General features: G+C 37.6%; 1 protein-coding gene across 1 annotated transcript in view; it reads left to right on the top strand.

Moving 5' to 3' along the window:
* Nucleotides 1–15,157, top strand: part of DPY19L2 (dpy-19 like 2) — a 122,788-nt gene extending 107,631 nt beyond the window's left edge. The window contains exons 20-22 of the mRNA XM_064290136.1: nucleotides 4,232–4,331; nucleotides 5,616–5,741; nucleotides 14,640–15,157. Coding sequence (XP_064146206.1) covers nucleotides 4,232–4,331; nucleotides 5,616–5,741; nucleotides 14,640–14,790 — 377 coding nt within the window. The 3' untranslated portion in view covers nucleotides 14,791–15,157. The remainder of the gene's footprint in view (nucleotides 1–4,231; nucleotides 4,332–5,615; nucleotides 5,742–14,639) is intronic.
* The last annotated feature ends 525 nt before the right edge of the window (nucleotides 15,158–15,682 follow it).

Genomic DNA, 15,682 nt, shown 5'->3' with positions numbered 1-15,682 from the left:
TAACAACAACAACAAAAAAAACCCACTGCTGTCAAGTCGATTCCAGCTCATAACACCCCTATAGGACAGAGTAGAACTGCCCCATAGGGTTTTCAAGGAGTGCCTGGTAGATTGGAACTACCTACCTTTTGGTTAGCAGCCATAGCTCTTAACCACTACACCACCAGGGTTTCTAAAACTTACATAGAAATTTTAAAATATACACACATGTGGTCATTTTTACCCTCATAGATTTGGTCATTGCAGTGTCCAACCAAATCCTTTCAAAAGATAATTTTTTATCCTCTTTAAACTCTTCTTTGGTAACTGTCAGAAATAATTTTAATCATCACCAAGGAATTAATGATTGTTCACAAGTCATGTGCTATAACTCTCGGCGATCGTTATTGTGTTTTAACTAGAACAGGAATAAATTGAAGAAATCAATCTTTAATGACAAAATTTCACATCTCGAAATAGGCCATTGGAGAGGATAATTTTGGTTGCTAGGAACTTACTGGCACTTGTATCACTTCAGTCATTGCTAACTACCTGTTTTAACTGTATGTAAAACCAATCAGGTACAAAGTGGTTAGAATCTTGGACATTCTGTTTTCTTCTCTAAATTATTTCAAAGAGGTTAATCTAAATCACACTTTAAATACTCCAAGATATTCTTTGTAGCTTCCTTTTTAAAAAATTCTGTCTCTATTTGAAACTACCTCAAGCATATATGTATTTATTTTATATTTAAATAGCTTTCCAGAGAATAAGTATATTCTACAATCATTTCTGGCTTAGTGGTTAAGTGCTTGACTGCTAACCGAAAGGTCAGCGGTTCAAATGCACAAGGTGCTTCACAGGAAAAAGTTGTGGCCGTCTGCTTCTGTAAAAACTTATAGCCTTGGAACCCCTACGGGGCAATTCTACTTTGTCCTGTAGGGTCGCTATGAGTCGGAATTGACTTGATGGTAACAGTTTTTTTTTTTTTTCCTAATACTTTCTATATGTAGTTTACATACAGTCTTATCCAAAACTTCAGTAATTTTCTCTGACAGAAATTCTTCATTGTGGTGTGTTTGAATTTATCTTGTGACTCCTGGATTTGATTTGTTCTTCTCTCTTAGTTGATAGACAGCATTTTACTAATTAGCTATCATTAACTAAGGTAAATCTTTATAAGATTCCACTCAGATATTTGATCTTTGGCTTTCAAGGGTGTGGATAATGGTGCCTCATCACTTAGAGCTGCTAGTCTAATTAAAAAATTGAAATTAATTCCCAAATGACTTTTGCCCTGCAGGAGCAGGAGGTAGGCACTCCCTTTGCACTCCTTTGCCTCTCTCTAGTTACAGCTGTTTTTTCCAAAGCTTTAAAATATACCTGCTTTTTAAATCTTTTCTTATGATGTTCACTGGTTCAGTGCTTGTTTTGGGTTCTTGGTAGAGAGAGCTTACATTTGGCAGCTTCTTCTGTGATAACTCGTATAAACTCTAACTTCATTTTCAGCTGCCTCTTCTTCAGTCTTCTTATGGGTCTGTTTTATTCTCTTTTTCATTCCTCTATTGAAAGCTCTGTCATGGTTACCACATATTTAGTAAAAGTGACATGAAGTTTCATGGTATGGGTGGGGCTAGTGTATTCAGGTTCACCATCTCAGGTTGTATAGTTTGTGCACTATACATAAGTACCAAACTGAAAGGACAAGTGGGAGCTGAAATCCAGCCCATGGTCCACTCACCAAGCTATATACCCGTGGGACTCTATTGAGTCACAGGAGATACCTTTTTCTAGGTATACTCATAGAAAAATATCTTATTCTTTCCAAGTCCCAGCCCATTGCCTTCGAGTCGATTTTGACTCATATCGACCCTATAGGACAAAGTAGAACTGCCCGTTTCCAAGGAGTAGTGCACATATATTTCCTACCAATAGGAAAGAGCCCTGGTGGCACAGTGGTTAAGAGCTTGGCTGCTAACCAAAAGGACAGCAATTTGAATCCACCGGAAGCTCCTTGGGAACCCTCTGGGGCAGTTCTACTCTGTCCTATAGGGTCACTATGAGTTGGAACCAACTCGATGGCACATAACAATAACCAAGAGGAAAGGAGAAGCCAGGTAGTATTTCTCTCCCTCGTTCTTCCATAAATGATATCTCCTCAGTGGTTCTAGCTCTTGCTAGACAGGTGTAAAAATGACTTGGAGGTGGTTTCTCACCTCCTCCAACCCCACAAGGGGGAGGGAGAACCAAGATCAACATTGCAAGGCTCCTCTCTCGGCCATCTTTGTTCTGACACCAACCATCCCTCACATAGCACTCTCTACTTCTCTGCTGGGTTTGATAATTCATTGCGGTGGCCACACAGAACTCATAGACCATACTCAAGATTATGGGCTTTATTATAAGGGAAGTAACAGTTACAGTTCAGGCTCAGGAACACTCAAGATACAGTTCTTCCATCAGGATAACCTCTTTGCAGCCATGCTCACAGGCACGCCTCTCCCTGGCCTCCAGTCTCTGCCCAAGGCACTCACTTTTCTCTGTCTGTGGGCCAGGAAGCCCACCTCACCATCTCCTGCTACCAGGTGTCTCCTGCTGGTCCCTCCTTCCTTGATAGTGGTGGACCTCTCCCCTCTGCTCTGAAATTGGCTCTCTTTTAAGGAAAAACTGACTAATCCCCTTGGTAGGCCACAGTCACCCTATCACATTATCACTTGGGTAGGAGTTACAAGATCATAGCTAGAAAGGCCAACGAAACAGATACCGAATTTCTTCTGGATGATCTTGACCCTGGGCTTTGGGTCGCTCTAGCCCACAGTTTCTCACCCTCAGCAACTTGACATTTTGGGCCAGATATTCTTTGTAGTGGGGCTGTCCTGTGCATTGTGGGGGCTTTGAGAGCATCCTTGATCTCTTGATCACTTCCTTCCCCCAGTTTTGACAACCAAAAAATGTCTCCAGACATTAACAGTGTCCCCTGGGAAGCAAAATCACCCCGGGTTGAGAGCCCCCACTCTAGCCTAACAGCTTGTTATCATTAATTATTGAATCATTCAATAACAGACATTTCTACTTAACTGAATAACATGTTACCAAATTTAAGGCATATAAAGATATTTTCATTGAAAGATACATTTAGAATGCTTAGTAAATTATTTACAGCAAATCTGAATAACATGCCTTATTCTTATTACCAACTTTTCTAACTTTATGGTGCTGTTTTAAAATGATAATAACCTTCACAATTATATAATCATTTATTACACAAGGCTGGCAGGAAGCGAGCGCTTGGTCTTTTGGTCTTCCAAGAGACAAAACTGAAACTGAAGGCAGACAGTGGATTTTAGTTGCTACCGAAGGGCAGTATAACTATGCGAGCCGTTATCCCAAGGGGACCTTGGGGGTGTGGTGGTTAGGCGCTAGGGCTGCTAACCCAAGGGTCGGCAGTTTGAATCCACCAGGCGCTCCTTGGAAACCCTATTGGGCAGTTCTACTCTGTCCTATAGGGTCGCTATGAGTCGGAATTGACTCGACAGCAGTGGGTTTGGTTTGATTATCCCAAAAGCACTATTACTAGGTAATGAAATGATTTGGTGAAATACCTAAATTATATAAAGTCAAATGGAAACTAAGAAAACCGAATTATGAATAGTTAAAAACAACCTGAGGGAAGAACACCTTGCTTTATCCCAACATGTCCTCAGGCTTATAATTCACAATCCATTAAAAATCACTTAAAACAATGTGGCAAGAGACTTGCCCTTTATAAGTCTCTTCTTTCCTAGTATTTGTAATTATTGGAGTAAGATATACAATTCTATGACCCTTTCTAGTCCTCTGTGCCTTGGTAGTACCGGCTCTTAGCAGAGCGCTTGAACGTGGCAGGAGGCTGTGGTGAAGTGTTTACAGTGGTGACCTCTGACACTTCTCAGCTGTGCAGGTGGGTAAGCTGCTTCACCATGTCTCAGTGTCCTTATCTGTAAATAAGATTAATATAGAACCCTCTTCACAGAATAGTTGTGCAAATTAGATGATTTTGTAAAAATTTTTGGCACTTCCTGGCACTAACATGCAACTAAAGTTAACTGTTATTTTTTAATTAATTACTACTGAATGAACAAAAAGAATGAATTCAATGGTTATCATTTAAATATGTTTCATCCTTTGTGATTTTGGTTAAAATATTATGGGTTAGTTTAACTTTTGGTTTCCTTTAAAATGTTCTTTTAAGAAGTATGTCCTTGTTTTTCAGATGCTGTTTTTGCAGGCGCCATGCCCACAATGGCCAGCATCAAACTGTCCACGCTTCACCCCATTGTCAATCACCCACATTACGAGGATGCAGACTTGAGGTTGGCAACCAATTAAATATTTCCACCAGCCTCACTTACTGCTGATTTTTAGGGATAGAGAAAATGTTGTACACACACACACACACACACACACACACACACGCTCTTATACTTATATTCATACTTATATACACCATACTTATATTCATGCTGAAAGTAAAAAAAAATCAGAACAGTCCAGAAATTATGATATTTATCTGTTCACTTTGAGCTGGCTTAATAAATCTCTGGAAACTGAAAAAAGTAAAAATCCTTTTTCTCAAAGAGAAAAATATGTCACATATTTATCAGTAGCCTGTGTGTGTGTGTGTGTGTGTGTGTGTGTTCCAATAAAGTTCCTCAGTAGTAGTAATAGGAGGTGGCGTGAATTTGGCCCAGGTTTCCACTTTGCCAAACCAGTCATGCTCTAGACTCCACGAGCCCTGAGCTAAGCAGCCATCCTAGATCTTACTGGTGACTATATGACTGGCTTTTTTTTTTTTTTTAACATAGAAAAATTACATTACTTTTAAGGTGTTCTTTTGGTAACTGATTGTGAGAGCTCCAGTTTCTATTCAGATCTGGAAGTTTTGGTTTTTCTTAAATGACGGGCTTTTAAAAATTATTTTGCTCTTTCTAGTAATCTATTGTTAGGAGTGACATTTTAAATTATTTTTAGTTTTATATCTAGTTATGAGGGTTGGGCATCCTACATGCTTGAAATCTTAAGTTACATCTAATATGTAAGTGGATCAGAATTTCATGGGACTTCCCTTTAGTGCCAAGTCACCTGTCATACCACAGTTCTTCCTGTTCTCGAGCTTTTGTTAAGGTGGTTTTTCCTCTTGCCCTAATACAGAAGCCCATTGTGTAAGTGTTTTATTTACTACATTCAGCCTCAACATGTGTTTTTCAGAGCTTCTGTATATGAAATTATCTACGGAAATCTATGTTTTCACTACATTCTGCCTCTGTCAAGGCTTACTCCGTGAGCACATTATTTTGTGAATTATGCAGAGGAAACTTCATGTCCTGAGCTACTATCCTGCCATCCAGTATAACGCTAAACTAATTTATACCCTAACTAGCCATATATGAACATTTCAAACTGCTGTAAGTTTTAGCACTTGCAAAAAATAAGTAGGAATTAGGAAACTGCTATCCTGAAGTAATTTCTGCTATTTTGAGTCATATATATCAACATTTCATCCTGTAAGCACTGAGATTTTAATTTGCTAGCAAATTTTCTTTAGTCCATTCTATTATTTACTTTAAAATCTTTTAACTTCTTGTTTGAATTTAAAGGGCCCGGACAAAAATAGTTTATTCCACATATAGTCGAAAATCCGCCAAAGAAGTGAGAGATAAATTGTTGGAGTTACATGTGAATTATTACATTTTAGAAGAGGCATGGTGTATTGTGAGAACTAAGTGAGTATTATGTCCGTGATATATGATATGGTATATTTTTAAGTCAGAAAGGTTTCGGTTTATTATGTAGTCCTGATTTTTAAGAATTTTTTTCCTTAAACAGAACTAGTTGCCATTGAGTCGACTCCAACTTTTGGCAACCCCATGTGTGTCAGAGCAGAACTGTGCTCTATAGTGTTTTCAATGGCTGATATTTTGCCTCTCCTGGGTGTACTCAAACTTCTAACCTTTTGGTTAGCATCCAAGGGCCTTAACAGTTTCCACTATCCAGGGACTACTTATTATGAATAAATTCCATCAAAATGTTACCCCCGGTATTTTAATTAAAATCATTTCAAGTAGAGAAGTAAAATAATACTATAATTTAAAAGGAATCTAATTTTGGAGCCCTAGTGGTACAGAGGTTAAAAGCTATGGTTGCAAGCCAAAGGTCAGTAGTTTGAATCTACCAGCCACTCCTTGGAAACCCTAGGGGTAGTTCTACTCTGTCCCACAGGGTTGCTATGAGTTGGAATCAACTCGACAGCAGCAGGTTTGGTTTGGTTTTTTTATAGTGTATTTTGTATCCTGGTTTTCTGTTTTAATTTACCATCTTAAACTTGTTTTTTATTGTGGTGCAAATACATATAGCAAAACATTCACTAAATTCAGTAGTTTCTACACACATAATTCAATGACACTGATTCCACTCTTCATGTTGTGCAACGCTTATCCCTATCATTCTCCCAATCTTTCTACCACCAGTAATGTAAACTCCCTGCCCCACTAGCAAATACTCCCCCTTCCCCCTCCCTCCCACCTCTGGTAACCACTTATAAGCTTTAATTTCTATATATTTTTTTATTTCATGTAAGTGAAGTGAACAGAACATGTCCTTTTCTGATTGACTTATTTTGTTTGGCATAATGTTTTCAAGAAGAATCCATATTGTGACATGCATCAAGAATTCATTTCTCAACCAGGTAAAGATACCACAAAGAAAATTACAGACTTATATCCCTCATGAACATAGATGCAAAAATCCTCAACAAGATTCTAGCCAATAGAATTCGACAACATATCAAAAAAATAATTCACCATGACCGAGTGGGATTCATACCAGGTATTTTTTTTTTTTTATACAGGGGTGGTCCAACATTAGAAAAACAATTAATGTAATGCAACATATAAGTAAAACAAAAGACAAGAATCGCATGATTTTATCAATTGATGCAGAAAGGTAATTTGAAAAAGTTCAACACCCATTCATGATAAAAACTCTCAGCAAAATAGGAATAGAAGGAAAATTCCCCAACATAATAAAGGGCATTTATACAAAGCCAATAGCCAACATCATCCTAAATGGATAGAGTCTGAAAGCATTCCCCTTGAGATCAGGAACCAGACAAGAATGCCCTTTGTCACCACTCTTATTCAGCATTGTGCTGGAGGTCCTAGCCAGAGCATTTGGGCTAGATAAAGAAATAACGGGCATCCAGATTGGCAAGGAAGAAGTAAAAGTATCTCTTTTGTAGATGACATGATTTTATACACAGAAAACCCTAAGAAATCCTCAAGAAAACTACTGAACCTAATAGAAGAGTTCAGCAGAGCATCGGGATACAAGATAAACATACAAAAATTAGTTGGATTCCTCTACACCAACAAAAAGAACATCGAAGAGGAAATCACCAAATCAATAGCATTTACAGTAGCCCCCAAGAAGATAAAATACTTAGGAATAAATCTTACCAGAGATGTAAAAGACTTATACAATGAAAATTACAAAACACTTCTGCAAGAAACCAAAAGAGACCTATACAAGTGGAAAAACATACCTTGCTCACGGATAGGAAGACTTGACACTGTAAAAATATTCTACCAAAAGCAATCTATAGATACAATGCAATTCCTATCCAAATTCCAACAACATTTTTTAATGAGATGGAGAAACATATCACCAACTTCATATGGAAGGGGAAGAGGCCCCAGATAAATAAAGCATTACTGAAAAAGAAGAACAAAGTGGGAGGCCTCACTCTACCTGATTTTAGAACCTATTATATCGCCACAGTAGTCAAAACAGCCTGGTACTGGTACAACAACAGATACATAGACCAATGGAAGAGAATTGAGAATCCAGACATAAATCCATCCACATATGATCAGTTGATATCTGACAAAGGCCCAAAATCAGTTAAATGGGGAAAAGACAGTGTTTTTAACAAATGGTGCTGGCATAACCGGATATCCACCTGCAAAAAAATGAAATGATGCATACCTCACACTGTGTACAAAAACAAGCTCAAAGTGGATCAAAGACCTAAATATAAAATCTAAAATGATAAAGATTGTGGAAGAAGAAATAGGACAATGTTCAGAGCCCTAACACATGGCATAAACAGTATAGAAAACATTACTAACGATGCAGAAGAGAAACTAGAGAAACTGGAGCTCCTAAAAATCAAATATCTATGCTCTTCCAAAGACTTAACCAAAAGAGTAAAAAGATTGCCCACAGACTGGGAAAAAGTTTTTAGCTATGACATTTCCAATCAGAGCCTGATCTCTAAAATCTACATGATACTACAAAAACTCAACTACAAAAAGACAAATAACCCAATTAAAAAATGGGCAAAAGATATGAACAGGCAGGCACTTCACTAAAGAAGACATTCAGGTAGCTTATACATACATGAGGAAATGCTCACAATCATTAGCCGTTAGAGAAATGCAAATGAATACTACAATGAGATTCCATCTCACTCCAACAAGGCTGGCATTAATCCAACAAACACAAAACAATAAATGTTGGAGAGGCTGTGGAGAGATTGAAACACTTTTACACTGCTGGTGGGAATGTAAAATGGTACGACCACTTTGGAAATCAATTTGGCACTTCTTTAAAAAGCTAGAAATAGAATACCATATGATCCAGCAATCCCACTCCTCAGAATATATCCTGGAGAAATAAGAGCCTTTACACAAACGGATACATGCACACCCATGTTCACGGCAGTGTTTACAATAGCAAAAAGATGGAAGCAACCAAGGTGCCCATCAATGGATGAATGCATAAATAAATTATGGTATATTCACACAGTGGAATACTACGCAGCGATAAAGAACAGTGATGAATCTGTGAAACATTTCATAACATGGAGGAATCTGGAAGGCATTATACAAACATTGTGTAAGACCACTATTATAAGAACTCGAGAAATAGTTTAAACAGAGAAGAATATATTCTTTGATGTTTACGAGAGTGGGGAGGGAGAGAAGGAGGGAGCGGGGTATTCACTAATTAGATAGTAGATAAGAACCACTTTAGGGGAAGGGAAGGACAACACACAATACAGGGGAGGTCAGCACACCTGAACTAAACCAAAAGCAAAGAATTTTCCTGAATAAACTGAATGCTTCAAAGGCCAGCATAGCAGGGGCAGGGGTTTGGGGACCACAGTCTCAGGGGACATCTAAGTCAATTGGCATAGTAAAATCTTTTAAGAAAACATTCTGCATCCCACTTTGGAGAGTGGTGTCTGAGGTCTTAAACGCTAGCAAGCAGCCATCTAAGATGCATCAATTGGTCTCAACCCACCTGGAGCAAAGGAGAATGAAGAACACCAAAGATACAAGGTAATTATGAGCCCAAGAGACAGAAAGGGCCACATACACCAGAGACTACATCAGCCTGAGACCAGAAGACCTAGGTGGTGCCAGGCTACAAAGGATGACTGCCCTGACAGGGAACACAACAGAAAAGCCTTGAGGAAGCAGGAAAGCAGTGGGATGTAGACCCCAAATTCTCGTAAAAAGACAATACTTAATGGTCTGACTGAGACTAGAAGGACCCCGGTGATCATGGTCCCCAGACCTGCTATTAGCCCAAGACAGGAACCATTCCCAAAGCCAACTCTTTAGACAGAAATTGGACTGGACAATGGGATAGAAAATGATGCTGGTGAAGAATGAGCTTCTTGGATCAAGTAGACACATGGGACTATGTGGGCGTCTCCTGTCTGGAGGGGGGATGAGAGGCCAAAGGGGGTCAGAAGCTGGCAGAATGGATGCGAAAAGAGAGTGGAGGGAAGGAGTGTGCTTTCTTATTAGGGGGAGAGCAATTAGAAGTATATAGCAAGATGTATATAAATTTTTGTATGAGATACTGACTTGATTTGTAAACTTTCACTTAAGGCAGAATAAAAATTAAAAATATTAGTTTCTGTTTCTGGTTGAGTAATATTACATTGTATATATGCACCACTTTTTTTTTTATTCATTTATCTGCTGACGGACATTTAGGTTGTTTCTACCTTTGACTGTTGTGAAAAGTGCTGCAATGACCATTGGTTTCTGTTTGCATTCCAGCTTTCATTTCTTTTGGGTATATACTTAGGACTGGAATTGCTGGGTCATATGTCCACCTTTTGAGGCCTGCTAAACTGTTTTCTACATTGACTGTACCATTTTGTATTCCTGCCATCAATAGATGAGGGTTCGAATTTTTCCACATTCTCTTCAATACCTCTTGTTTTCTGTTTTTTAAAAAATTATTATTTTCATTCTGATGGGGGTGAAGTGGTATCTCATTGTGGTTTTGATTTGCATTTCCCTAATGGCTATGAACATTGAGCATCTTTTCATGTGATTGTTGGCCATTTGAATATCCTCTTTGGTGAACTGTCCAAGCTTTTTGCCCATTTTTTGATTTGTTTATCTTTTTGTTGTTGATTAAACTTAACCTTTTTTCATAATTTTTCAAATTTCGATGACAGTTTTTATTAGATGTTTGAAATACACATTTGAGCTTATAGCAAAGTGAAATATTAGCATTCCTCTTGTACAGTTGATGTGTACTGGAATTATAAGACTTATGAGGAAAGTTTCATATAACTCAAAAAGACATATAAGAAGAACATTTCTAATTAAAATTTTTGAAATTCCTGAACTTTGCAGTTTCTAAAAATGGTAAAATTCTAATATGCTTAATGGATCCCTTCAGGTCTTTGCTTAGACTCCTTGGTTAAGGGCTCTCCTTAGTTGCATTAAGTCTAACATTAAGAGCTTTCATTTCTCCTGTGGATAATTTGGAATTGGCTGTAATAGATTTTAGAAAAAGTGAGTTCTGAAATTTTAATATCTAATAACCTGCTCATCCACACTAGAAAAAATTGGCATCTTCCAAAAGAAAAAACAGGAACATCATAATTTTAATGTATATATGTACAAGTTCAAGTTGCAGCAAAAGAAAATCAAAGTAAGTCCACGAGAGTCAAAATACGACCTTGAATACATCCCACTTGAATTTAGAGATCATTTCAAGAATAGATTTGATGCACCAGACACTAATGACTGAAACTCAGAAGAGCTGTGGGATGACATGAAGGACATCATATATGAAGAAAATAAAAGGTCATTAAAAAGACAGGAAAGAAGGAAAAGCCCAAAATGGATGTTAGAAGAGACTCTGAAACTTGCTCTTAAGCACAGAGTACCTAAAGCAAATGGAAGAAATGATGACTTAAAAGAATCAAACAGAAGATTTCAAAGGGTGGCTCAAGAAGGCAAGGTGTTATGATGGAATGTGCAAAGACCTGGGATTAGACAACCAAATGGAAAGAACACAATTGGCACTTCTTCTGAGAGTGAAAGAACTGAACCCCCTGGGTGAGTTCTCATCACCAACCTTTAGGATTGTGGTCTAGTGCTAACTGTGGGTCACCCAGGGGCCTTGGGTATCTTTATACAAAAGGAGGAGGGGAGGACACTTCAATTCGTATCTCCCACTATATACAAAAGTTAACTCACAATGAGTCATAGACCTAACTGTAAAACCTAGAGATATAAAATTGATAGGAGAAAAGATAGAAGAAAATTGATATTACCTTGGATTAGGCATAGATATCTTAGATACAACACCATATGCATGATTGTTAGAGGAACAAACTGATAAATAAGACTTTATCAAAATTAGACACCGTGGGAGAACTAAAAGATAAACCACAGCCTGGGAGAATATACTTGCAAAGCATATGATAATGAGAAAACAACCTAGTTACAAATGGGCAAAATATTTGAGGAGACAACAATAAGACATACAGATGGCAAATAAGCACATGAAAAGGTACTCGGCATCACTAGTCAGTTGTGAAATGCAAATTAAAACTGCAGTGAGATACCACTACATACCTATTACCCATTGCCACTGAGTTGATTTCCACTCGTAGTGAACCTATAGGACAGAGTAGATGTCCAAGGCTGTAATCTTTACGGAAGCAGACTGCCATGTCTTTCTCCTGCAGAGTAGCTGGGGGGTTTGAACCACAGACCTTTCAGTTAGAAGCTGAGCACTTAACCATTTCACACCAGGGTTCCTTACACGCCTATTACAATGTCTAAAATTAAAATGACTGACCATACCAAATATTGCTGAGGCTATGGAGGAACTAACTTTCATATACTGTTGGTGGGAATATAATAAGGTACAACCACTTTGAAAAACAGTTTGGCAATTTCATACCTACTTTTACCTAAGATGAAAGAAAGCATACACCCACACCATACTTACACTGTCTACGAATATTCATAGCAGCTTATCTTTGTAACAGCCCCAAACTGGAAACAACCCAAACTCATTGCTGTTAAGTCGATTACAACTCATAGAGACTGTTTAGGGCAGAGTAGACCTGCCCCATAGGGGTAGCTGGTGGATTCGAACTGCCAGCCTTTTGGTTATCAGGCAAGCTTTTAACCACTGTGCCCCCAGGGCTGCACTATTGGAATATACATTCAATAAAATATTACTCAGCAATAAAAAGGAATGAACTATTGATACATACAACATGGATGAATTGCAAAATAATTACACTAAATGAAAGAAGCTAGTCAAAAAAAGAATTTCAGAAAATGCAAACGAATCTATTAAGCAGATCAGTGGTTGCCTGGGGAGAGAAGGAGTTGGCAGGAGCAAGAGAGTGGGATTACAAAAGAGCTTTTGGGAGCAATGCGTATGTCCACTATTTTGTTTGTGGTGATAGTTTCATGGGTTTATACGTAAGTCAAAACTTAACAAATTGTACACTCTAAATATGTGCACCATATTAAGCAATTTTTGAGTAGCTATCCCTCAAATCTAAAAAAATCTGACAAAGGACTTTTATTCAGAATATAGAAGGAACTCCCATACCTCAATAATAAGATGACAATTAAAATTGATTAAATGTTTAAACAGACATTTCACCAAAGAAAAACTGTTGTCATCGAGTCGGTTGTGACTCGTAGTGACCCTACAGGACAGAGTAGAACTGCCCCATAGGGTTTCCAAGGAGTGGCTGGTGGATTCAAACCGCTGACCTTTTGGTTGCAAACTAACCACTGTGCCACAACTAACCATACAACCCAGCAGTTCCACTCCTAGGTATTTCTCTAAGAGAAATTATAATGTTTGTCCACACAATCCTTGCCCATGAATGTTCATAGCAGCATTGTTCATAATTACCAAAACACTCAAAATATCTTAAATGTTCATCTTCTTGTGAATGGATAAACAAATTGTGGTATCTCCATACAATGGAATACTATTCAGCAATAAAAACGAAAGAACTACTGAATTACAGTGGAAGTTGTAGAAATTATAACATGTAAGGTATGAATCTCAAAAACATGCTAAGGTTAAAAAAAACCATTAAGTCAATTGCCGCTCATAGCTGCCCTATAGGACAGAGTAGAATGGCCTCATCAGGTTTCCTTTACTGAAGCAGACTGCTAAATCTCCCTCAGAGTGGCTGCTGGGTTCAAACCGCGGAACTTTCAGTTAGCAGCCCAGTGCTTTAACTACTGCATCATCAAGGCTGCTATGCTAAGGTAAAGAAGCCAGAAAAAAAAAAAAAAACCATACATGATGTATGATTCTAATTACTCGGAATTCTGGAAAAGGCAAAACTCTAGCGATAGGAAGGCAATTAGTGGTTGCCTGGGGCAATGGGGAATGACTGCAAAAGTGCATAGGGGAATTTTGGGGGATGATAGAAACGCTCTGTGTCATGATTGTAGTGGTGCTTATGTAACTACACACATTTGCCCATACTTACCAAACTTTACACATGAAAAATGTGGCTTTTGTTGTATGTAACTTATACTTCAATATAATGGTTAAAAAATCAGAAGCCAGTTTTGCCTAACTTTAATGAGTCTTCTGCAGGGTTATTCCCTAGTGAGATATACTCTCTCATTCATGCCCACTCATAGAACCACCCAAAAAGGAAAGGATTGAGAACAAAATTGGCATGAGAGCTCCCTTTCCTGTCTTGGACTATATGTTTTCATGTGTCTCCAAGTCAGTTTATTCATCAGGAATTACTTCAACTTTCATTTAATTTGTCTCTTTGCACTGGTGGTGAAGTGGTTAATAGCTCAGCTGCTAACCAAAAGGTTGGCAGTTCGCACCCACCAGCTGCTCCTTGGAAACCATATGGAGCAGTTCTACTCTGTCCTGTAGGGTCTCTATGAGTCAGAATCGACCCGATGGCAACAGGTTTGGTTTGGTTTTTTTTCCACTACTTAGTGTGATGTCTGGATGATGATGCCACTTAAAAAGTCAAATAAATATTTCATTTTGAAAGTGAATTTTTAAGTGCATTTCTGAATGTATAGTAAGCCTTTTATTATTAGGACACATCTCATTCTTTGGTTCAGTGGGACATGAAAATACAGCGTACTTACTTTCATTTGTATTGTTTTCATTCATTTATATTGTTCATTTTATTGTTGCTAAATTTTGAATTCATATCTTTGGAAATAACTTTAAAATCTTGACTTTATGAATTAAATCTTAAAATTTAGGAAATGCCTTATAAATTACACATTTCCTTTAGATGTGAATGCATTGTGTATATATATGTCCTTTTTTTTTTTAAGGCCTGGTTGCAGTATGCTTGAAATTTGGGATGTGGAAGACCCTTCCAATGCAGCCAACCCCCCACTGTGTAGCATCTTGCTGAAGGATGGAAGGCCTTACTTCACCACAGTATTTCAAAACAGTGTGTACAGAGTACTGAAGGTTAACTGAGAAGGAGACTGCCCACTACCCTGTGGTGCTTATTTACATTAAAAATCACAAGCTTTAGTGAGGGATGCTCAAAAAGAAGGTAATAAAAGTCAGTTAAAGTTTTTATGATTACTAAAAGGTAAATTATTTCATTGTTTTCCATTGAATATCATCAGCCTTGTTAAGCCTGATACATAAAGGACTAAATAATTTCATATGGCTTAAACAACTGTTCATCTTAAAGGTTTAAAGAAAATGTATGTAAATTTGAGGTTTAACATAATCAGAGAAGAAAATCCAGTTAAATTCATCAAATGAGGTTTTGTTTAAGATTCTAGATCTTGAATGAGGCAAAGGCATTTTCATCTTGATAGCGCTGTACCTTATCCCCCACATCATCTTTCTTTCCGGCCACCATCTTTTGTAATAACATATTTTTAATTCCTCATTTATTTTTGGTTTTGGATGAGGAAGGTCATATATTATAAAGCCTCTTTATAAAACTTACCCAACAATAATGCTTTGAAAGTGGTGAACAGTTATCTATAAGATACTCTTGCCAAGTGCAAACATAGACACTCTTTTCTGCTTGGTAAATACTAAATATGCCACATATATAGTATTTGAATGTGCATCTACTTTAAATCAATCATCTCAGAGTTGTAATAAAAAAAAATTCTTGTACTGAGATGGCAAATGACTTAATGCCATAAATTAATTAATTTATGATAGGTAGAAAATTATATAAGAACAAATAAATTACTTCTCAACTTTTATACTTGTAAAGTGTCTTAATACAGGATACAGAACAACTAAGAACACATCCCACATTTTACTTATTTTAGCATTTTCAGATAGTTTTGGTGTAAGCATGGAGTGTAGAAGGAAAAGAGACATAACAGCTAACATTTAT

The sequence above is a fragment of the Loxodonta africana genome, chromosome 8 (assembly GCF_030014295.1).
Source record: "Loxodonta africana isolate mLoxAfr1 chromosome 8, mLoxAfr1.hap2, whole genome shotgun sequence".
Classification (NCBI taxonomy): domain Eukaryota; kingdom Metazoa; phylum Chordata; class Mammalia; order Proboscidea; family Elephantidae; genus Loxodonta; species Loxodonta africana.
The sequence above is the reverse complement of the archived record's forward strand: the minus strand, read 5'-3'. Positions and strand labels throughout refer to the sequence as shown.